Source organism: Silene latifolia, chromosome Y (genome assembly GCF_048544455.1).
Source record: "Silene latifolia isolate original U9 population chromosome Y, ASM4854445v1, whole genome shotgun sequence".
NCBI lineage: Eukaryota > Viridiplantae > Streptophyta > Magnoliopsida > Caryophyllales > Caryophyllaceae > Silene > Silene latifolia.
In genome coordinates this window covers 346563434-346587278 of record NC_133538.1, presented here as the reverse complement: position 1 = coordinate 346587278, position 23845 = coordinate 346563434, and the positions used below count along the sequence as shown (strand labels likewise).

Below are 23845 nucleotides of genomic sequence, written 5' to 3'. Positions count from 1 at the left end.
TAAGATTCATGACCAGTTCAATTTAATTGAACATATTTGATTGGTTTCATTTGCTTCCGCTGCCGAATCAATTAAAAGGAAATGATTTATAACACTTCATATGCTTTGAGCATGATGAGTTGTTTTCAAAAATCGAATTTAAGTAATCTTTACCAAGTAAGCTATAAAGCTTACCCTTAAGTGCTTGCAGAAGCATTAAGGAAGTAAAGCAAAGTGTTTATGATGCAATTTTGTGTAAATGGTGTTACACAAGTGACAATTGACAATTGAGATTGCGCATGCTTTCCGACAAAACCATAATCAAAACACATTAGGATGGTTAAGATACAATTGTGGCTATGATAATTAAGAAGTAGATTTTCTAGAATCGTTCTAGGCAATAAAGAACAATGAGAGATATTTATAACGGAAATTGAGTACACTTGCAATCATGAGATGTGCAAGAATGATGAGTCCCGCACACCGTGAAAACAAAGGGGAGCTATTCTAAGGCTAGAGGGCCTATGTCTTGATTAGATCTCGACACGTACTCAGAAAGTTTTGTAATGCAAATGTATACATTACAAAGGAAAACGAGTATGTAGTAAGGTTGAGTAAGGTACAAGAAGTTGATAAAACCTACTAACCAAAGACTTCTCAAAGGCTAAACATGATGAGTCATGTCATTTCAATTGAGTTGAAATGAACAAACTACGTACAAGATCAAATTAGATTATAGAATATGAAATAGTAATCAGGCATTGACTATTCATATGTGATAATCGCATTTGTCGTTCGAGTTTTACTTTAAAACTCTTATATTATACTTTGTTACATCCAAACGGGTTGTAAAGACAATTGAACCCCGTTAAAGTGAACGCGGATTAGCATTGTATTCGCCCATAGTCACTTGTATGAGGTGACGTCTCGAAGTGACTAGAGTGTGATGCGATTGATGGCAAGTTCAAGTGCCATACAGTCATGTGAGATGACTAGTCGATCACATAGGCATTGTTAGAACACTTTGTCGGGCCTTATGACCGCTTATAGAGTTCGCAAATTTATATAGCCTGGTCGTGGCGCGAGTCGCTATAGTATTCAAATGAGTCGATTCTTTTGACTAAAGACTATTCACCTAAGATGGCTCGGTTTGATTAACTTTGATTTGTGTTACTACGACCTTCGTAAATGGGGTCAAATGGGCATATTTTGGGTTATGATGGCTGTGGCTAGTCGAAGGGAATGAGTGCGATAGGAATTGTCCATCCCCTTGTCAGGGTTAAAACAATATCTCAGGGCCACTCGAGGAGTAATGAACTGGAAATGCGTGGCCACGCTCGGAAGGTATCCAGAGTGGATAAATCCGGTCAATCAGTTATTCTCCAGATCGAGGAAACCACTCTCGATATGATCACTTGCAAGTACGACCTGAAAGACACCTTGCATTGAGTGGGAGATAGTAATAGGACAAGAGAATTGGTGACGCACACTTGTCGAGGACAAGCGGGAGATTGTTGGGAAATGTGTCCTCAACAATAGTGCGATCACATGATTTAAATATCATTATTAAATCTCATTTTAAGAATACATATGGGATGTAATATTTTACAGTCAACTGGTCCACACATATCGGTAATGGTTGGCTGACTAGAGTTTGACATTACTGTCGTGCGACGGTGGTGATCAGTTGATCCCCTTAGGTCATACCTATAGAGAAATACTCTTAATTGATTATTTAATTAATCGTATACCGATACGAGTTAATTAAATTGCTTAAAATTGACGAGTGATTTTGTGAGTATAATTTACGTATCTTATTGTAAATATGATTAAATGAGACACGGTCTAAGTAATCGAATTATTTTATTACTTAGATGAAATTATTGTTTAAAGAAACAATTGAAATGGAATGAATAAATTATTGTAAATACAGAATGTTGTAGTTTATAATTTGGAAACATTTTTGGTACAAGTAATTACGAATTACTAGTCGATTTTGTAAATGACATATTTTATGAGTATGTTGATTTTTAATATGTTAAAAATACATTACATTGTGACATGTCATGTAACATGTTACATGTGACAAATTTGACAAATTACAAAATAAAATGGATTCTCCATTTTATGCTTAAAAACCGAAAATGAGGAGGTAGTGTAAGATATGTATTGTGTTTTTATCTTGAGTGGAAAACACAATCATGATATCTGAGTACTAGCCTTGCAAGCCTAAGCTTTTGAGAAGAGCAAAAACAAAAGGCATTAGGCATACTACCCAATGCTCTCTTTTTCGGCCTCCCACAAGAAAGAGAGGAGAGCTCTTCTCTTTATCATCATTATTCATTCTTCCCATCTTTTTCTAGTGTAAGAAAATCCTCCAAAAACTCTCTACAATTTATGATAATTCTAGAGAAATAAAATCTCACAAAACATCACCTCTTGACCGAAATTTTCAAGAGCCAAAATAAAATTTATTTTGTGTCATTTTTATGGTAAAACTAATATTATTACTAGATCTAAATAGTATTGGTTTATTAAGATGTATTCCTTGGGTATATGCTTTTGGGAGGGATTCTACCTTTGAGTCCTTGTTCTTCCATTTGGAGAGCTCAAGAACAAGTGAGTAGGTGAACTCACTTGTGCCCATAAATCCGATTTTTATGGTGAGAAAATTATTTTTCTTCCTTATATTGTTTATTTGTTTGCATGCATAAAATCCGTATTTAATTTTATGACAAATTAATTTAAACATATATGAGTATGTTAGTATGTATAAAGATCTACATTTCCTTCAAAGTCTACCAGAGCCTGAGACTTTATGGCCGTACGGGGTTCAAACTTCAAATCGTAACCGCTCAAGTGCACAGACCATTTAGCCATTCTCCCTGATAATTCTGGTTTTCTCATGATGGTCTTAAGAGGATAATTAATTATCACAGAAATTGTATGAGACTCGATGTAGGGACGCAATTTATAAGATGCAGTAACTAGTGCAAGGACAAGTTTTTCTAGTGACGTCTACCTGGTCTCTGCTGGAAGCAGAGACTTACTGACGTAATATACTGGGTGCTGTGATCCTTCCTGCTCTTGCACTAGTACTGCACTGACCGCTGCTTCTGTGCTGAGAGGTACAGGAATAGTGGCTCTCATGGTTCTGGCTTCGACATGAGTGGTGGGGTGCTGAGATAACGTTTCAACTCCTGAAATGCTTTCTCATGTTCCTCTGTCCACTCGAATCTTTGGCTCTTTCTAAGTACATCATAAAACAGCCGGAATCTGTCCGAGGATCTGGATATGAATCTGTTTAGGGCTGCCACTCTTCCAGCCAGGCGCTGGACGTCTTTCGGTTTCTGTGGTGACTCCAGCTGCAGAATTGCTCTGATTTGTTCTCTGTTGGCCTCTATTCCCCTCTGGGTCACCATATACCCCAGAAATTTTCCACTGGATACTCCAAAGGTACACTTTGTCGGATTCAACTTCATTTGATATTTTTTGAGGGTATTAAAAGTTTCTGCCAGATGTTGTTGATGCTGTGAAGTCTGCTTCGATTTGACAACCATATCGTCTATGTATACTTCCATAGTTTGGCCTATTTGCTCTTTAAACATCATGTTTACCAGCCTCTGATAGGTAAATCCTGTATTTTTCAGTCCAAAAGGCATGACATTATAATAGTAGATACCTCGGATCTGAATGCTGTCTTTTCCTGGTCACTGGGGTGCATCTTTATCTAGTTATATCCGCTCCAGGTATCCAGGAATGTCAGCATCTCGTGGCCTGCAGTAGCATCCACCATGACATCTATGTGTGGTAGTGGAAATGGATCCTTTGGGCAAGCTTTATTTAAATCCGTGAAATCGACGCAGACCCTCCACTTGCCATTCTTCTTCGGAACCACCACCACATTAGACAACCATTCTGGATATTTTATTTCTCGAATTTTTCCTACTGCAAGCAGGTTATCCACATCTTGGTTTATGACCTGGTTCCTTTCAGAAGCAAACTTTCTTCTTTTCTGCTGCACAGGTTTATAGCTTAGATCCACACTTAACTTGTGAGTTATCACACTTGGGTCTATCCCTATTATATCATCATGTGACCAAGCAAAACAATCCATGTTAGTTCTCAATAATTGAACGAGTTCTTCTGGAAAGTTACCTGTACATTCAGATCCAATGAGCACAGTTGGTTCTGGATGCAGCGCGTCCAGGATGACTTCGTCCAGTTCTGCCTGCTGAGGTTCAATGTACTCTTCCTGGATGCGCTGGCTCTGTAATTGCTATGCAGGCGATCTGGTTGTTGACTTTAGAGCCACTTTATAGCAATCCTTAGCTTCTTCCTGGTCCCCACGTATCTCTTGCACCCCCCAAGGTGTTGAAAACTTCAGACATTGGTGGTACGTTGAGGGAATTACTTTCATCTCGTGGATCCAGGGCCTGCCAAGGATCACATTGTAAGTAGAGGGTCCGTCAATAACCATATACCTTACCTGCTTGTTTACACCTCCGTCATAGGTTGGGATGACGATTTCTCCTAGGGAGTGCTTTGTTTCGCCACTGAAACCAACCAAGGGGACCGCCTTCTTTGCTAGATCTTTCTCGGTGAATCCCATGCCTTTGAGTGTCTCTAACATGATCAGGTTGACGGAGCTTCCGATGTCCACCAGGATCTTTCTCACCTTCCAATTTCCTATGGGAAGCGTGATGATTAGGGCATCGTGGTGCTGTTCTGGAGCAGACCCTACATTTGTTTCGTCAGAGGTGACTGATGGAAGATTCTGGCGGTTGATCCTGCAGGAAATTTCTGATCTGTCTCCTTTAGTTCTGGTTACATGCCTCTTTTCTGCTGAATATGTTAACCCATACAGCTCCGATCCACCTGTAATAACATTCACAGTTCTAGTGCACTGAGGAGGAGGAGGTGATCCAGGTTTCCTTGATCATAATGGAACTTGACTTCCTTTTTGAGGGAATGGCATTCATCGGTGTCATGGGTGTTGCTGCCGTGGAACTCACACTTTATTCCTGTGTTCCTACTGCTGGGGTATCCTTCTACAGGAGGTTTTGGCCATCTGACTCTGCGTCCCATCTCCTTCAAGGCTGTAAATAGTCCTGCAAGATTGGTACTAAAACCATACTCACTTACTTTTGGAGGCAGATCTGCTTCGCTCTTTTCTTCAGAATTTCCAGAAACTCTGTTCACGCTTTTGCTGTAGGGCTTGGATCTTTCATTCCTTTTCTCTACCGGAGCTTTCCTGGATACTGGGTCTACATCGTATATGCCTTTGATGGGTGCATAGTCTTCCTCCAACCTTATGACATCAACTGCCTTTGATTGTACTTCTTCAAAGGTGGTGCATGGGTGCTTCGTCAGGTCCTTGTAGAGATCTGAATCCTGGTGCAGTCCTCGGCGGAAGGCTTGTATAGCGGTTGCTATATCACATCTCGAGATTGCCACCCTCTCCTTGGTGAACCTGTTCAAGTAATCACGGGTGGACTCCTCGAACCGTTGCACTATCCGGTAGAGGTCACTGGTCTGCTTCTCCGGCATTCTGCTGCTGGCAAACTGCTGGTTGAAGGCATTGACTAGGTCGGTGAAGCTAGATATGCTCTTGTTCGGCAGGCCGAAGAACCACTGCAGGGCTGTTCCTGACAAGGTTGATCCGAATCCTTTGCACATGCAAGCTTCTTTCAGAGATCCAGTTGCGGTTATCACCATCATTTTCGGCTTGTAGAGGTTGATATGGTCGAGTGGATCTGTGGTTCTATCATAGAGTGTCATAGCTGGCGGCACACATCCTTTAGGAACACCGACCAGGGTTGTGTCGTCCACGAAAGGTGAGTCTGCGTAGCTGTCTCTGGCTGCTATCTCCAACGGACGGGCTACGCCCGGTATCCCATACATCAACTCCCTCAGCTCCTGGTATTGCTGCTCCAGCGAATTACCTGCTCCTGCAAGAGGGTTAGAAACAGGCGGGAAAGAATCAGCAGGTGTACCTCCTAGCCAGGGCACTCCAGAAAATTGGCCTGGTGCTGGATGACTGGTTACTGGTGTTGCACTGATCATGGATCCAGGCTGCCATCCTGGTGTCTGTTGTAGTCCTCCGATCCAGGCTCCACTGGTAAACTGCTTGCAGGATGGAACTGCTGCATTGATGACAGGTCCAGATTGGCATCCTGATGTCTGATTTGCGGGGGTACCTGAAATGGGTGGAAGGTCAGATCCTGATAGGGTGCTAAACAAAGCATTACCTGATGTCTGCTGTAGACTGGGTGGATTATCAAATGACAAACATCCCAATCCTCTAGGCTCGATGGGCTCGCTGGGTGCTACTCCCGCAAGGTCTAGTTTGGTGACTAGTTCTAACGGAATTGATCGACTCGATGTTGGCTTGGTCTGGACTGCTATCACAATCTGAGACACCAGGTTCTGGTTGTCCCTTCTCAGATTCTCAACGGCCTAACGCAGAGTGTCCATCCCCTGAATCATCACCTGCATCGGATCAAGCGCTTGAGGTCCTATACTTCTGAGAACTTATGCGCCTGAGCCTTCCTGGGTCGGGCTTTTGGATGCAGCTTCACCTCTACTGGGGCTGCTTTCCCTACTGGATCTGGATTGACTGGGTGCACCTGCTGCCTTTGGTATCTGTGGTGGCTTTTGAGGCTGGGGCATGGCTCTGGTCGACATACTGATGGGGATCGTCCTGGGCGATACTCGGGGTGCACTAAACTCGATCCCGCGGATGCGTAGTAAGTCTGCTCCGTAAGATAGTGCTTGACATGCTCGTTCTTGGAAGGATTCTGGCTGGTCCCAGAAATTATGACGGCTGGTTCAGTTTTGCGAGATTTGGCTATAGAAAATGATCACTATGCCCCACGGTGGGCGCCAAACTGTTTTGGTAAAAATTTACCGGTTATGAATCAATTATGTGAGTGATAGTGATTATTCTTAATACAAATTATGGTTCAAATGCAACGATAGAAATAACGAAATAAAGACGAACGAAAAGAATGACACGGAGGATTTTTGGTGATGCGGAAAACCCGGTGTAGGAACAACCGCGGGGGGGAGTCAGAATCCCACCAATTTTGCACTATAATCGAGAGTAAATGCGCAAGTAAGGGAATACAAGACTTTGTTTTTGCTAGAGAATTAATGCCAAGTGAGGACGGGAATATTGATGAGTGTTATGTTTTACTTGCTGAAGTTCGGATGCCCTTTGAACGTTGCTCTTCTTGCACTTATATAGTTGCTGAGATCAGACTTAGGGTTTTTTCTGCTTCTGTTCCTGAATACCAGGTCAACTCCTAAAGAATAGGGGGTTGTTGGTTGACTTAGCTATTGCTTTTCTTTTGCACGTGCACCTTTTCCATTCTTCAAATTGTGTTTGTTACTTTCAATCCTATGGCTCTCAACACGCCACGTCATCAATCCCTTCATTCTTTCATCCTCCAACAAACGTGTGCCACGTCGCCAAGTTTCTCGCCACTTTCCCTGCCAATAGTATGGCGCCACGTCACAGGTGATAAAGTACAGTTTTTATCCCTAACAGATACAACTTTCTCCATGTGTTTTCAATCATGAGGATCATTCTTAGGAACAATTTATTTGATGAATCAAAAAAAAGAGGTTATTTAATTTGGTGATTAGGGGAAAAAAAAACAAAAAAAAAGGAGAAGTGTTTTAATGGTGAATGTAGATTTAGGGAAGAATGAGTCTTCATTATCTAACAACTTTAAACAAAGAGAGAGGAAAAAAATTAAGAAATAGAACATTGAAAATGAAGAAAGAAAAAAAATGGAGGAATTAAAGGACAATGGAGATGTATAAGGAAGAAGACGATCTGGGTTTTCTGGAGAAGTTACCCATCTAGGAAGAAAAGGAAAAAAAAATGGGGACTACAACATTATGATCTGAAACACTACCTGTTGTATCAAGTAAAAATTAGGTCGAGTTCAGTGTGGGATAGATGAGGCGATATTTTAGATTTTTCTGAATTAAACGTTCGTATGGATTAATATGGGAAGGAGAGACATAGTTTGGTTTATCTCCATAAATTAACCCCTAAAAAATTTTCTTTTTCAAGGTAAAATGCGGCTGGTCCAGCCTTTCAAACAAATGAAGCGAAAGCAGCCTTTCCGTTTTCCGAATCCAAGCCTTACCTTATATGTTTGCTGCCTCGTATTTAACCCGTATCTACTTTATGATTGGGAATTCGATTAGGCAGTGTTTGACAACAAGCATTTAATTTGACATCCTTTCTTTTAATCTGAAAAGTGAAATCATGAATTTAAATAGCAAATCTCTTGTTTGGGAAACACAAGAAATTTAAAACCAGAATTTTACACTCTCACCTTCTCTATTGATTTCATCTGCAAAATAATAAAAATTTCCTAATGAAAGCATGGAAATCTATCTAGTTTTGCAAATATAAAATTATTTTTCTAATGAATAGCTATTTGATTACTATCTTACTTAGACTTGAGAGAGAGTTTGTCTGGATTTTCATTGTAGTAGAGGAAAGAGATGTGTCTACAAAGGGGACGATGTTAGGCCCAAAATCTGGATATTGGGCTGGTATGGGGCAATGGGTCAGGAAGCCGTATGGGATGTAGGGCGTCAGGGAGCTAGGGTGGCAGCGCCAGCGTGCAGTGCAAGACGCGGGCTTTGGGTCCGTGTGGAAGAAGTATGTGGGGACTCTATCACTTGCCATATTCAGAGAAGGAAAGTCCTATTCCGCGCCAAATTAGGAATACTTGGGAAAGAAGCAAGAAACCCTAGATGGATGAGCTCCACTATATAAGGGGCCTCAGTGCAAGATAGAAGGATCATAAAAAAATACGAGAACTATACCCTAGCCTCCAAAGCATAACGCTCGAACTGTATTTCCTCTCGAATTATAGTGAAAATCTTGGTGGGATTCCGTCTCTCCCCGCGGTTGTTTCCCAAATTGGGTTTTCCGCGTCACCAAAATCGCTTGTGTTATTTACTTACGTCGTACATTCAACTTATTATACAACAAACATACAAATCGTAATACCGACCTAACGCAATGACCGCTTTACCCCTAAATTGGTAGAAATTTACCAAAACAGTTTGGCGCCCACCGTGGGGCATAGTGGTCGTCTTCGTTAGCCAGTCTACACAGCAAGCATAACATGTCCGGACACCAAGAAACCAACTCAGGTAGCACCGGTTGTGCCCCAGCAATACGGGCACCATCCCGTTCGGCAGCAATAACACGGGTACCATCTCCCTTGGCAGCCGGAGCACGCACAACCTTGGTTCAAACTACCAGTGCCGCCTAGATACCAGCCGTCAAGCAAAGTCAAAGTTCCCAGCCAGCAGCGAGCCCGTCTTCGGAGAGAGTCCAGACTAGAGATTCGGGAGTCGTCCAGGGACGGCAAGGAGCCCCACAGTCTGAGAGAGGAGCACAATCCAGGCAACATGCTCAGGCTCCTCCGAGTCCCACCAGCATCATGATAAGCGGATTGGACACATTAGCAAGGACGATCCGGACAATGCAGAACGAAAATAGGAGCATGAGATCCCAGATGGAAGAGGACAACAATCTCCTTCGAGCACAGATCAACGAGTTAAGAATCCATGCCGCAAATTCGGCCCCCTGGATACAGGAAGACAGATCCATGGGATCACCAGGAGAAATTAGGAATCGGAGGCAGACGCGGATGCTGCCACGCGAAGTAGCACTCAGGTTGAACATAGACATAACACCGCAGCCAAGAGGAAGCTTGGTCCCAACGGGACTAGGAGCATTGACACCAGATAATGAGCCAGTACGCGAAGAGCCAACACCCACGTCAGATGCAGGAGGGCTCCAGCAGAGCAGAGTGGCAACTGCGATCCCGGTGATCAGGGCTCCAGCTACAAATCAAGCTGAGTATACCTGGGAAAGTGGCCCGGCTGCAGCAGCATCGCAGATACACCAACCAGCAGTCTTAGGACAACAAAACTTCGTACGAGGACCAGAACGTCGATCCACAGAGCACCCGCGACCACGGAGAGAGACGTATATAGAACAGCAATACCAGGAACTACGAAGCCTCCTCCGGAGGGTCCCAGGAATGCCGCTGCCTATGAAGATGGATGCACCAGAAAGCTACGCTGACTTGCCTTTTACCGACGATATATCCACAGTGGCCTTACCAAAAGGATTTAACGTCCCAACAATGACCCTCTTCGATGGAACCACAGACCCCTGCGATCACATTAGCCAGTTTAAGCAAAAAATGATGGTTACCACTACCACAGGAGCCTCGAAGGAGTATGTGTAAAGGATTTGGTTCGACCCTAACCAGAGCAGCATTGCAATGGTTCGTCGGTTTGCCTAACGGGACAATATCTTATTCGCCGACTTAGTCAACGCCTTAAATCAGCAGTTCTCCAGCAGCCGGAGAACACCAAAGCAGCCAAGCGATCTGTATAGGATCGTTCAAGAAATAGGTGAATCAATCAAAGATTACGTCACCAGGTTCAATGCAGAGAAAGTCTCAATAAGAGGCTGTGACACGTCCACAGCTATCAATGCCTTCAGACAAGGCCTGGACAAGGAATCAAACTTGTACAAAGAATTAACGATGTATCCTTGTGAAAGATTCGAAGAAGTCCAGCAGAGAGCTACATCAGCATTAAGGTTTGAAGAAGACATACTAGCTAGAAAGGGAATACCAAACTCCGACAAATTTAGCAAGAAAGTCTCAACCGAAAAGAAAGACGAACTAGCTAAGCTATACAACAGACCTAATATCAGCAGAGTAGCAGAAAAAACCCAGCAAGTTGACGACTCCGAGCATCCTCCTAAGCTATCTGAGTACGGATTCAATACAAGAATGGAAGGGCTGCTGAAAGCACTAAGAGGCTTAGGTGATCAGGTGAGATGGCCAAAGCCTCCCACCCAGAATCGACCCAACGACGATAGAGACAGCAGCAAGAGATGTGAATGGCATCAGGATATAGGGCACAGAACAGAAGACTGCTACAGGCTACGCAGGGAAGTGAAGTTCCAGGTACACAGAGGAAATTTAGACCACCTGTTATCACGTGGGGGTAAGCAGGACAGAAGAAAAGCAGCAAATCAGGTGCTTCCTTCTGCCCCACCCATATGCACGAAAATTATTAACGTGATAACAGGCGGATCCGAACTATCAGGTTTAACATATTTCGCAGCTAATAGGAAAGCTACCGAAAGTAAAAGGGGTCATCCAGAAACTTCATTCAGGGTAAGCCAGAACAATTTACCCTCGGTAACTTTCGACGAAACCGACATGGAAAGCGGCGCAGAACAACATGATGACGCCCTAACCATAACGTTATCCATTGGCAATTGCACCGTACGAAAAGCACTAGTAGATACAGGGAGTTCTGTGAACCTAATTATGAGGGAAACCCTCAAAATCATGGGTTTTGATAAAGAGAACCTGATAAAAAAATATGTACCCCTGGTGGGATTCAGTGGTGAGACTGCACATTCGGTGGGTGAGATAACCATTCCAACGTATATTGAAGGAGTTAACAAGCTGGTAAGATACTTAGTCATTGAGGGTCCAACTACTTACAACGTGATATTAGGAAGACCATGGCTGCATCAGATGAAGGCGGTGCCCTCAACATATCATCAGTGTCTCAAGTTCCCAATACCATGGGGTACTGTCACAGTAAAAAGGGATCGAGAGGAATCCAGAAACTACTACGCTCAAGCCCTCAAAGCTACAACCAAGCTCCCCTCATAGCAATTACAAGACCGAGGCACCTCGAAAGAATACAAGGAGCCTCCCTCAGAGGAACTGGATCAGGTACACCTGGACGAGGGGCACCCGGATAGGACAGTAGTAATCGGAGCAACTTGCAGTAAACAGCTACGCAGTCAGCTGACTCAATTTCTGAATACCAACATGGACTGTTTTGTGTGGTCCCACGATGATATGGTAGGTATAGACCCATCCGTTATTTCGAACAAGTTAAGCGTGAACCCAGGATGCACCCCAATACAGCAGAAAAGAAGAAAATTCGCAGCAGAACGAAACGAAGTCATTAACAAAGAAGTGGACAGTCTCTTGGCAGCAGGTAAAATTAGAGAGGTTAGCTACCCTAAATGGCTTTCTAATGTGGTAGCCGTGCCCAAGAAAAACGGAAAATGGAGAGTATGCCTAGACTTCACAGATTTAAACAAAGCTTATCCCAAAGACCCCTTCCCGCTACCGCATATCGATGCGATGGTAGATGCCACCGCTGGACACGAAGTACTTACTTTTCTTGACGCCTGGAGTGGTTACAATCAGATCAAGATGCATCCTCAAGATCAAGAAAAAACGACATTTATGTCGGAAAAAGCCATATATTGTTACAACGTCATGCCCTTCGGCCTAAAGAATGCCGGGTCCACTTACCAACGGTTGGTAAACAAAATGTTCAAGCAGCAAATAGGGAAGACAATGGAAGTATACATAGATGACATGGTGGTGAAGTCCAAAAAAGCAGGAATGCATATGGAACACTTGGCAGACACCTTCCAGACATTAAGGGAATTTAAAATGAAGCTCAATCCGTCCAAGTGTTCGTTTGGAGTATCCTCAGGAAAATTCTTAGGATACATTGTGACCCAGAGAGGAATTGAAGCAAGCAAGGAGCAGATAAAAGCAATACTCCAGCTGGAATCACCGCAGAAACCGAAAGATGTGAAAAGGCTAGCAGGGAAGGTGGCGGCACTAAACAGGTTCATATCAAGGGCTTCGGATAGGTGCAAACTGTTCTATGATATACAGAGAAAGAGTCAAAAATTCGAATGGATCAAGGAACACGAGAAGGCATTCACGGAACTTAAAAGCTATCTAAGCACGCCACAATACTCGCGAAGCCAGAGCCAGGGGAGCCTCTATTCCTGTATCTGTCAGTCACGGAAGCAGCTGTAAATGCGGTCTTGGTCAAAGAACAAGAAGGGGTATAATATCCTGTATATTATATCAGCTAATCTCTGCTTCCCGTAGAAACCAGATACACTTCCTTTGAGAAACTAGAATTGGCTTTGGTTACTGCTTCCTATAAACTGCGACCGTACTTTGAATCTCACACCATCCACGTCATAACCAATTACCCGCTAAAAACTATCATGAGGAAGCCCGAAGTCTCAGGGAGAATGACTATGTGGTCGGTACATCTTAGTGGGTATGACTTACAATTCGAACCCAGAACTGCAATAAAATCCCAAGCCCTAGTAGATTTCGTTTCCGACTTCTGCCCTGCTACTCGTGGGGAGGCAGAAAAAGGGAATGCTGACAGTAGTGAAAAATCCCGGGTTATGGACCTTATACATTGATGAATCCTCAAATGCGACAGGGGCTGGTGTAGGTTTAGTCCTGCGATCATCCAAAGGTGATATGATAGTGCAAGTTGTTAGATGTAAGTTCAAAGCAACAAACAACGAGGCCGAATATGAAGCCTTAATATTGGGGATACAGATGTCGCTAGGGCTTAAAGTGAGGAACCTGAGGGTGTTCAGCGATTCCTTACTTTTGGTGAATCATGTAAACAACGAATATGTGGCACGTGATTCAAAGATGGTAGCTTACCTGAAGATAGCCACAGAGCAAAAGTCAAAGTTTAGATCGTTCAAGATAACTCAAGTTCCACGAGATCAGAACGTAGAAGCAGATGCCCTAGCCATGTTAGGCGCCACCTTTCAGCCCACAGAGTTATCAAATATACCTATCACCCATGTGTTGACCTCAGCCATTCAGAAGGAGCCAGACCAGGATCCGGTAAAGGAAGCAGTGCACGTGCAGTATGCGCAGGAGGTCATGACCCTGGTTTCCAGTCAAGGACAGCAGGATCCATGTTGGAGAATGCCGTACATAAATTGGCTAAAGGATGGAACACTTCCCGAGGATAGAAAAGAAGCGCAAAGTTTCAGGATAAAAGCCTCCAGGTATATCTTAATCGATAATATTCTTTTTAGGAAATCATTGGCAGGACCATGCCTCAGGTGCTTGAGCAGAAAGGAGGCAGAGACGGTGCTGCATGGCGTACACGGTGGAGAGTGTGGGAACCACGCCGGTGGACGAAGTCTGTCTAACAAAATCTTGAGATAAGGGTATTTCTGGCCCACCATGCGTACAGATGCCGTTAATCATGCCAAACGATGTGAATCATGTCAAAAGGCAGTCCCAGCAATCCACCAGCCGGCGAAGCCAATGCATCCAATTGTCTCTCCATGGCCGTTCATGATGTGGGGCATGGATATAGTGGGAAAGCTGCTTAGGGCCCCAGGAAAGAGAGTGTATATGCTAGTCATGACTGATTATTTTTCAAAATGGATTGAAGTAGAGGCAATGATAGAAGTGAAAGAATGGCAGGTGATCTCTTTCATAAAACGTAACATCATAAGTAGATTTGGGATACCATCCGAAATCATATGCGATAATGGATCCCAGTTCATATCAGATAACACCGAGGGCTTCTGTGCACGATGGAACATAACACAGAGAAAGTCAGCCCCCAGATATCCACAGACCAACGGCCAAGCCGAGTCCAATAACAAGATCATTGTGGAAAATCTTAGAAAACGGCTGGAGGAATTGGGAGGAAAATGGGCAGATGAACTACCATTGGTAATTTGGTCATACAGAACAACACCGAAAGTGGCAACAGGCCAAACTCCATTTAGCCTCGTATATGGAGTAGAGGCAGTGATACCCTCAGAGGTTCTGGTACCCACGCATAGATATGGTTGTCAGACGGCAGAGCAGAACCAGGTCGAAATGACAAGAATTCTGGATACAATTGATGAGTTACGAGAAAGCGCCTACATACGCATGGCGTCATATAAACAAACTGTATCCAAGACATATAACAAGAATGTCAAAATCAAGACCCTCGCAGTAGGGGACCTCGTACTCCGAAAGGTATTCAAAAATACCAAGAACCACAAAGCAGGCAAGTTTGCCTACAAATGGGAAGGAACGTATCAGGTCGAGAGCATTGTTAAGAATGGGGTATACAGGTTTATGACCATGCACGGTCAGATCCTGGATAAACCCTGGAACATTCGTCACTTGACACGGTACTTTGTCTGACAAAGTGCCAGAACATTAGTGTAAAAAGGACCTTTCAAAAGTCCGTGAAGCAAAAAAAAAAGGGGTGGGGGTTAGTATATGCTTTAGGTTCCGGTGTGTTTTAGAAAACTTTTTTACTTTTATTTGTTCTCCCTAGCTTTTTATTTTTTTAAACCAAATCGAGTCGTTTTTAAACCGAGTAGTCCAGGTTGTGGCTTCCTGGATCCAACTGTTGCCCTGGAACACCATGAGATAGCACCACGTAATTTGCACTACTTTGAAATTTATCATGCTTCTACGAAGAAAGTCTTTGATACTAATGTTGGTTACTTGTCAGATGAGGAACACTTTGAGGGTCCAGCCCCTGCCATGTGAGGCTGCGAGACGTTTACTAAGTCAAGCCACATGGGGAGCATACGCCGAGGTAGCGCGCAGGGTTCGGCACACTAAGACCACCCAAACCTTAACGTTAATCTCAATAAATCCATAACTATGACGTAGAGCAAAAGGTGCACGCACGGAATTTCAAACGTCTGGAACCACAAGGAATGTAACATTCCTTATTAGTCAGAAACAGTCAAACAAGGTATGCTCTAGTCAGCTAATCCTAGTGAAAAGATATTTTACGTCATGGGTAAAATATGTTATCAGAAACCTGTCACCAGGAACAGAGGCTGTGCACCTGGAGCCAGGTCAGCCTCTTGGAAATACCTATGTGGAATCACAACTCCAGAAATCAATGGCAAATAACGCAAGTATAACAAAAGGAGGGCCTAAAACCTGGGCCCATAACTACTTTAATTTAAGGCACCTGCTACCTGTAGCAGGCACCATCAGAGTTTGAAGCCTGCATGCCAGCAGGCGCAAAACAAGCCAAAAAAAAGAGTTTTTACAAACTTGCACCACGCAGGGCCAAGTCCCCAGACAACTTAAAATTTAAGAGAGGTAAATCCTCTCAACAACTGCATCCTGACCAATGCTCTACTCCTCGGGCTCCATCTGCTTCTCTGTTGCAGGTTCCTGAACAGCCTCAGGAGTTGCAACAGCACCATCACCAGTCTCCTCCCCCAGGATCTCCTCTACAGCGTTCATCCCAGAGATAGTCCCAGAGATGTCCATGGCTATTAACTCAGGCTCCAGGCTTGCAGCCTCAGCATCAAGAGGGAACAAGGCGCTCAGGTCCATACCATTGGGAAAAGGACGGGCAAACTCAGCCAATTCTTCCACCAGGTTCCAGGATGTGTAACTCCCTTCAGTATAGGCACGAATGCAGTAAATCCTCCCCTCAAAGGCAGTGTAGGCTCCCACGTTCCTGGCCAGCTCTGCCATCTCCTCAGCACGGGCCTTTGCCTTTGTCAACCCGTGGTCGGGAGCACGCTTGGCCTCCTGCGTCCTCGCCAGCTGATCTTTAGCTGCCTCCTTTTCCTTTTTGGCCGCATGAAGCTGCTCCCTCAGTTTGGCACAGGTAGCTGTGAGCTCCTTGTTCTTCTCCACAGAAGCCTGGCACTCAACTTTGGCCCTCTGCAGCATCTTGCGGAGGTAGAGGGATGATTGAAGAGCCTGCAATAAAGAAAACCATCAGTCAGGGAAGCACAGGGGCAAAGAAAGAAAGGGGCCAGTAAAACGAAGACTCACAAAAGGAAGCAGTGTTCAGCAGCCAGGTCAGTCATCTCCTGGGGGGCAGTCTCATCGAATGTTCTGGAGAAAGCCGGAGTCAGGAGCCGCTCCATTGCAGGCCAGTAGTTGGCACGTTCAGTATCCCCAAAGTTGGCAGGGAGGCGCAGCAGCAGATCATCAACATGAATAGGGGACCCAGGGGCACGAGATATTGGGGTCACTTCGATAGGTTCTGGAGAAGGTCATGAGGAGGATCTCTTTCTTGAGGAGGCAGGAGAGGTAAAGGAGTCAGCAGTTCTTTTCCTGGCTTGGCGCATCAGGATCTCGGAGGCGGAGGGTCTAGCGTTTCCTATAGAGGAGCCAGGATACAAGAAGTCAGAATAAAGGGTAAATAGACATGGAAGTTAATGGAAGTCAAAAGAGGATATTTACCAGAGGACATGGTTTCTTCAGCGAAGGAGTCCTCTAAACCAGAGAGCAGGATGGGGAATAGTTTGCGGTCTTCAGGGATGGAAAAGTGCTTGGCAACAGAAGCTTCCTCGTCATGAGATTTCTCAGGGTTCTTGAGTTCTGCATCAGATCAAAGAGTAAGAATAGTGAGTGACAAGAGCAATCAAAAATAGGCATACAATTGTACTTACTCTTGGCAAAAATCCAGTGCTCGAACAGATAGTCAGCGTGGATGGGGAGTGAGTCAAGCTTGACGTAGAAAAAGTCTTCATACCACCCGTTATCCTTGCCCTTAGCAGCCGACTGAAGAAAATTTTCAGTCTTCTCCACGGCCCTGAAAGTGTATTGTTCGTTCCCTAACGACCGACATTCAAACCTATGGGCCAGATCTGACAACCGAATTCTGGCGTCCCAACTATTGTTCAAAGCAACAGTGGACAAGAGGATTCTCCATGCGTAAGGGGCAATTTGGGTCATGGGAAGGGAGTTCAAGCAGATGAACTCTTGAATCATCAGGGGAAAAGGGAATCTAAGCCCAAGGACGAAAGGGTAGGGTACAAGCAGATCCACCCCTCACGAAAAGCATCTGCTTTCTGACCAGGTTTGGGGATGTGGATCACCACATCGTCACCTAATCCAAGCAGGGCTTTAATCCTAGGGATGTCTTCTTGGGTTAGGTGGGAGTCACCGGAGTGCGGTTTTTTTAGGACTCCCTGTGAAGGGAAGTCGTCGTCTTCGACGAGGTCGATGGTGGTGGAGGAGGATGATGTGAAACGGGTTTTTTCCAAGATACATGAGGAGAGAGAAGTGGAAGTACCTGAAGAGACGGAGGGAGGCGACGCTGACAGTGAAAGGACGATTGAAAGGATGGGTTTTGGGAATTGGTGAGTTTGAGGGATTTGAGGAAGTGAAATGATGATGAAAGAGAAAGAGGGGGGACGGATGATATTAAATAGGAAAGGGTGGTTGGAGCGTTGAAAATGTGAATGGGAAAGGAGTATGCGAGAAGTCACTCAACGATAAACTGCAATTTCCCGCTCAAAAATTAGGGTTGGCCTTTCGCGGAAATTGGGGGCAAACTGTTAGGCCAAAAATTTCGATATTGGGCTGGTCTGGGGCAATGGGTCAGGAAGCAGTATGGGATGCAGGGCGTCAGGGAGCTAGGGTGGCAGCGCCAGCATGCAGTGCAAGACGTGTGCTTTGGGTCCTTGTGGAAGAAGTATATGGGGATTCTATCACTTGCCATATTCAGAGAAGGAAAGTCCTATTCCGCGCCAAATTAGGAATACTTGGGAAAGAAGCAAGAAACCCTAGATGGATGAGCTCCACTATATAAGGGGCCTCAGTGCAATATAGAAGGATCATCAAAAAATATGAGAACTATACCCTAGCCTCCATAGCATACCGCTCGAACTATATTTCCTCTCGAATTATAGTGAAAATCTTGGTGGGATTCCGTCTCCCCCCGCGGTTGTTTCCCAAATTGTATTTTCCGCGTCACCAAAATCACTTGTGTTATTTACTTACGTCGTACATTCAACTTATTATACAACAAACAGACAAATCGTAATACCGACCTAACGTTAAGACCGCTTTAACCCTAAATTGGTAGAAATTTACCAAAACAGACGACATGTGCGCTGGATTTCTAAATGACATAGTTGGAGGTCGTCATTTTAAATGAGCTAATTTATTGAAAGTGGAATTTCAGTAAGATTTGACACAATTCCAAATCCAAAGTTATATAAGTTCCCAAACAAGTGATTTTACTTAAATCTAGATTGTCAAATGAGACTCATGTTTCCAAACAGGGCATTAACTAGAATTTTAGGAATTTACACTGAACGTACAGAGTAGATGGCACTTTTGCGAGAAGGTAGTTAAATGTAGACAGTAGGTTCACCCTACCTACAATCACCATGCGCACAAGCGCAAAGTCCACACAATCATTCATCTCAAAAGAAACCACAAATTAAGCTACTCAACAAAGTAAAAACAAAACATAATAGCTCTACAAAATATCTCAAAATCAGCCAAGCACCATATTACCCAAGGAAAACACCATAAATGCTTCCATGAACAGAGAAAAAGTATTCCTAAGATATAAAACATCTCCAAACACCTTAACCAATTATATTAGGGATAAAATTTACACTTTTATCACTCACGACGTGGCGGCCATCGATTGGACGAAAACAATGGAGAAGGACCGATGACGTGGCACAAAGCGAGCCGTGATTTCAAAAAGAAACAAACACAAATAGGCCATGGAGAAAACACATGTGCAAAAAGGGAAGAGGAATTGAGTCAACAATCAACCCCTATTCTTTAAGGATTTGACCTGGTATTTAGCAACACAAGCAGAGGCAGCTCCGGAAAACCCTAAGTCTGATTCTGGCTATTATATAAACGAGAAGGGAGTAACATTCAAGGGGCATTCGAAAATTACCTCAAGCAACACATCAATCCTCAAAATTCCTGTCTACAATTGGCAATAATTATCTAGCAAAATAATTATATTTCCTTACTTGAGTATTTAATATCGACTATAGTGCAAGTTGGTGGGATTCCGACTCCCCCCGCGGTTATTCCCACACCGGGTTTTCCGCGTCACGAAAAATCCTCCGTGTCATTTTTTGCATTCGTCTTTATTTCGTTCGTTATCACCGTTGCATTCAAATTGTGATTGGCACTAGATTAATCACTATCACTCACATAATTAATTTCATAACTAGTAAATTTTTACCAAAATAATTTGGCGCCCACTGTGGGGTATAGTGATCATTTTCTATAGCCAAATCTCGCAAAACTGAACTAGCCGTCACCATGTCTGGAACCAGCCAGAATCTTTCCAGCAGCCAGAGCATGTCAGCCCTGTCTTCCGAAGCAGAACCTACTTCTGCATCCGCAGGATCAGTCAGTGCATCCCAAGCGTCCAGTTAGATGATCCCAGTCAGCAAGTCGTCCAGAACCGTACCCCCGCCTCAGAAGCCACCGCAGATACCCAAGGCAGCAGGCGCACCAAGTCAATCCAGATCCAGCAGGGAGAGCAGTCCCAGCAGAGGTAAAGCTGTGTCCAGAGCTCCGACCTAGGAGGGATCAGGTGCAGAAGTTCTCAGGAGCAGATGACCTCCAGTACTTGACCCGATGCAGGTGATGATCTAGGGGATAGATGTTCTGCGTCAGGCAGTTGAAGATCTGAGGAAGGACAACCAGAACCTGATTGCTCAGATTGTGACAGCAGTCCAGACCAAGCCAACATCAGCACCAGAAGCTCCGAACCGAACCAGCGGTGGAGGATCGAGTCGATTATTTCCGTCAGAACTAGTCACCAGACTGGACCTTGCAGAAGTGGCACCCAGCAAACCAATTGAGCCCAGAGGGTTGGGATGCCTATCAATTGATAACCCATCCAGCCTATAGCAGACATCAGGTAATGCTTTGTTTAGAACCCCGTCAGGATCTGACCTTCTGCCTTTTTCAGGTACCCCCGCACACCAGACGTCAGGATGTCAATCTGGACCCGTCATCAACGCAGTAGCTCCATCCTGCGGCCAGTTCACCCGTGGAGCCTAGATCGGAGGACTACAGTAGACACCAGGATGGCAGCCTGGATCCATAATCAGTGCCACCCCAGTAACCAATCACCCAGCACCAGGCCAATTTTCTGGAGTGCCCTGGCTAGGAGGTACTCCTGCTGGTTCCTTCCCGCCTGTTTCTAACCCTCTTGCAGGAGTAGGTAACTCACTGGAGCAGCAATACCAGGAGCTGAGGGAGCTGATGTACATGATACCAAGCGTAGCCCGTCTAATGCAGAAAGCCGCCCGAGACAGCTACGCAGACTCACCTTTCGTGGACGACATAGCCCTAGTCGGTGTTCCTAAGGGATGTGTGCCGCCAGCCATGACGTTCTACGACGGAACTACGGATCCACTTGACCATATCAACCACTACAAGTAGAAAATGATGGTGATAACCGCAACTGGATCCTTGAAGGAAGCTTGTATGTGTAAAGGATTCAAGTCAACCTTGTCTGGAGCAGCTCTGTAGTAGTTCGTCGGCCTACCCAACAAGAGCATAGCCAACTTCGCCAACCTAGTCAATGCATTCAACCAGCAATTTGCCAGCAGCAGAAAGTCGAAGAAGCACACTAGTGACCTCTACCGGATAGAGCAAGGGTTTGAGGAGTCCACCCGCGATTACTTGAACAAGTTCAACAAAGAAAAAGTGGCTATCCCGAGATGTGATATAGCAACCGCTATACAAGCCTTCCACCGAGGACTGCACCAGGACTCAGATCTTTTCAAGGACCTGACGAAGCACCCTTGTACCACCTTTGATGAAGTACAGTCAACGGCAATTGCTGTCATGAGATTGGAGGAAGACTCTGCACCCATCAGAGGCGTCTACGATTCAGGCCCAGTATCCAAGAAAGCTCCAGTAGAGAAGAGGAATGAAAGGCCCAAACCCTACAGCAGAAGCGTGAACAGAGTTTCTGGAAATTCTGAAGGAAAGAGCGAAGTAGATCTGCCTCCGAAAGTAAGTGAGTATGGTTTTACTACCAATCTTGCAGGACTATTTAAAGCCTTGAAGGAGCTGGGACGCAGAGTCAGATGGCAAAAACCTCCAGCAAAAGGATACCCCAGCAGCAGAAAGGACACAGGAAAAAAATGCGAGTTCCACGGCAGTAACACCCATGACACCGACGAATACCATTCCCTCAGAAAGGAAGTCAAATTCCATTATGACCAAGGAAATCTGGATCACCTCCTACCCATAATCACAACCCGAGTGAACTCAGCAGATCAGGTTCTGCCATCTCCTCCTCCTCAGTGCACTAGAACTGTGAATGTCATTACAGGCGGATCGGAGCTGTGCGGGCTGACATATTCAGCAGTAAAGAGACACGCAACCAGAACTAAAGGAGACAGACTAGAAAATTCCTGCAGGATCAACCGCCAGAATCTGCCATCAGTCACCTTTGATGAAACAGACGTAGGTTCTACTCCAAAATAGCACCACGATGCTCTAATCATCACGCTTCTCATAGGAAATTGCGAGGTGAGAAAGATCTTGGTGGACACCAGAAGTTCCGTCCACTTAATCATGCTAGAGACACTCAAAGGCATGAGATTCACCGAGAAGGATCTAGCAAAGAAGGCGGTTTCTTTGGTTGGTTTCAGTGGTGAAACAAAGCATTCCCTAGGAGAAATCGTCATCCCAACCTATGCTGGAGGGCTAAACAAGCAGGTTAGGTATCTGGTTATTGACGGACCCTCTACTTACAATATGATCCTTGGCAGGCCCTAGATCCACGAGATGAAAGCAATTCCCTCAACGTACCACCAGTGTCTTAAGTTTCCAACGCCTTAGAGGGTTCAAGAGATACGTGGGGACCAGGAAGAAGCTAAGGATTGCTATAATGTGGCTCTGAAGACAACAACCAGCTCGCCTGCATAGCAATTACAGAGCCAGTGCATCCAGGATGAGTACATCGAGCCTCAGCAGGAAGAACTGGACGAAGTCACCCAGGACGCGCTGCATCCAGAACGAACTATGCTTATCGGATCGGAATGTACAGGTAACATTCGCGAAGAACTTGTTCGGTTGTTGAGAACTAACATGGATTGTTTTGCTTGGTCACATAATGATATGATAGGAATAGACCCAAGTGTGATAACACACAAGCTAAGTGTGGATCCAAGTTATAAACCTGTGTAGCAGAAAAGAAGAAAGTTTGCTTCTGAAAGGAACCAGGTTATAAACCAGGAAGTAGATAACCTGCTTGCTGCAGGAAAGATTCGAGAGGTAAAATATCCAGAATGGTTGTCTAATGTGGGGGTGGTTCCGAAGAACAATGGCAAGTGGAGGGTCTGCGTCGATTTCACGGATCTAAATAAAGCTTGTCCAAAAGATCCATTTCCACTACCACACATACACGCCGTGGTAGATGCTACTGCAGGTCACAAGATGGTGACATTTCTGGATTCCTGGAGCGGATATAACCAGATAATAATGCACCTCAGTGACAAGGAAAAGACGGCATTCAGGTCCGAGCGAGGTATCTACTGTTATAATGTTATGCCTTTTGGACTGAAAAATGCAGGATCTACCTATCAAAGGCTGGTAAACATGATGTTTAAAGAGCAAATAGGCCAAACTATGGAAGTATACAAAGACGATATGGTCGTCAAATCGAAGCAGGCTTCACAGCACCACCAACATCTAGCAGAAACTTTCAATACCCTCAGAAAATACCAAACGAAGCTGAATCCGACAAAGTGTACCTTTGGAGTACCCAATGGAAAATTTCTGGGGTACATGGTGATCCAGAGGGGGATAGAGGCCAACACCGATCAAATCAAAGCAATTCTGCAGCTGGAGTCACCACAGAAACCGAAATTCGTCCAGCGCCTGACTGGAAGAGTGGCAGCCCTAAACATATTTATATCCAGATCCTCGGATAGATGCAGGCTGTTTTATGATGTACTCAGAAAGAGCCAAAGATTTTAGTGGACGGAGGATCATGAGAAAGCATTTTAGGAGCTGAAACGTTATCTCAGCACCCCGCCACTCCTGTCGAAACAAGAACCAGGAGAGCCACTATTCTTGTACCTGTTGATGTGATCATTATTTGTGCACATTTAGTCCCCTAATTGAGCCTATTTTGCATATTATTATAACATTCTATGGCCATTTTATCCGTCAAAACCTTCCTATTTGCTTTTCTA

The 23845-nt window shown here is 44.6% G+C and overlaps 2 protein-coding genes across 2 annotated transcripts; both read left to right on the top strand.

Annotated features, from left to right (window-relative positions):
- The first annotated feature begins 13454 nt into the window (after positions 1 to 13454).
- LOC141631560 (uncharacterized) lies at positions 13455 to 15891 on the top strand. Its single transcript, XM_074444217.1, has 4 exons — positions 13455 to 13921; positions 13966 to 14018; positions 14113 to 15055; positions 15549 to 15891. Exons 1-4 carry the CDS (start codon positions 13455 to 13457, stop codon positions 15889 to 15891), a joined length of 1806 nt encoding a protein of 601 aa, XP_074300318.1.
- Positions 15892 to 21080: 5189 nt separating this feature from the next.
- On the top strand, positions 21081 to 22130 carry LOC141631559 (uncharacterized). Its single transcript, XM_074444216.1, has 2 exons — positions 21081 to 21160; positions 21242 to 22130. Exons 1-2 carry the CDS (start codon positions 21081 to 21083, stop codon positions 22128 to 22130), a joined length of 969 nt encoding a protein of 322 aa, XP_074300317.1.
- The last annotated feature ends 1715 nt before the right edge of the window (positions 22131 to 23845 follow it).

Coding starts and splice junctions, on each gene's coding strand:
- LOC141631560 (XM_074444217.1), top strand. CDS start 13,455: ATGTCGCTAGGGCTTAAAGTGAGGAACCTGAGGGTGTTCAGCGATTCC. Junction 13,922..13,965: donor TTCAGGATAAAAGCCTCCAG/GTATATCTTAAT, acceptor AATCATTGGCAG/GACCATGCCTCAGGTGCTTG. Junction 15,056..15,548: donor AACATTCGTCACTTGACACG/GTACTTTGTCTG, acceptor ACTATGACGTAG/AGCAAAAGGTGCACGCACGG.
- LOC141631559 (XM_074444216.1), top strand. CDS start 21,081: ATGGTGATAACCGCAACTGGATCCTTGAAGGAAGCTTGTATGTGTAAA. Junction 21,161..21,241: donor ACCTTGTCTGGAGCAGCTCT/GTAGTAGTTCGT, acceptor GCAATTTGCCAG/CAGCAGAAAGTCGAAGAAGC.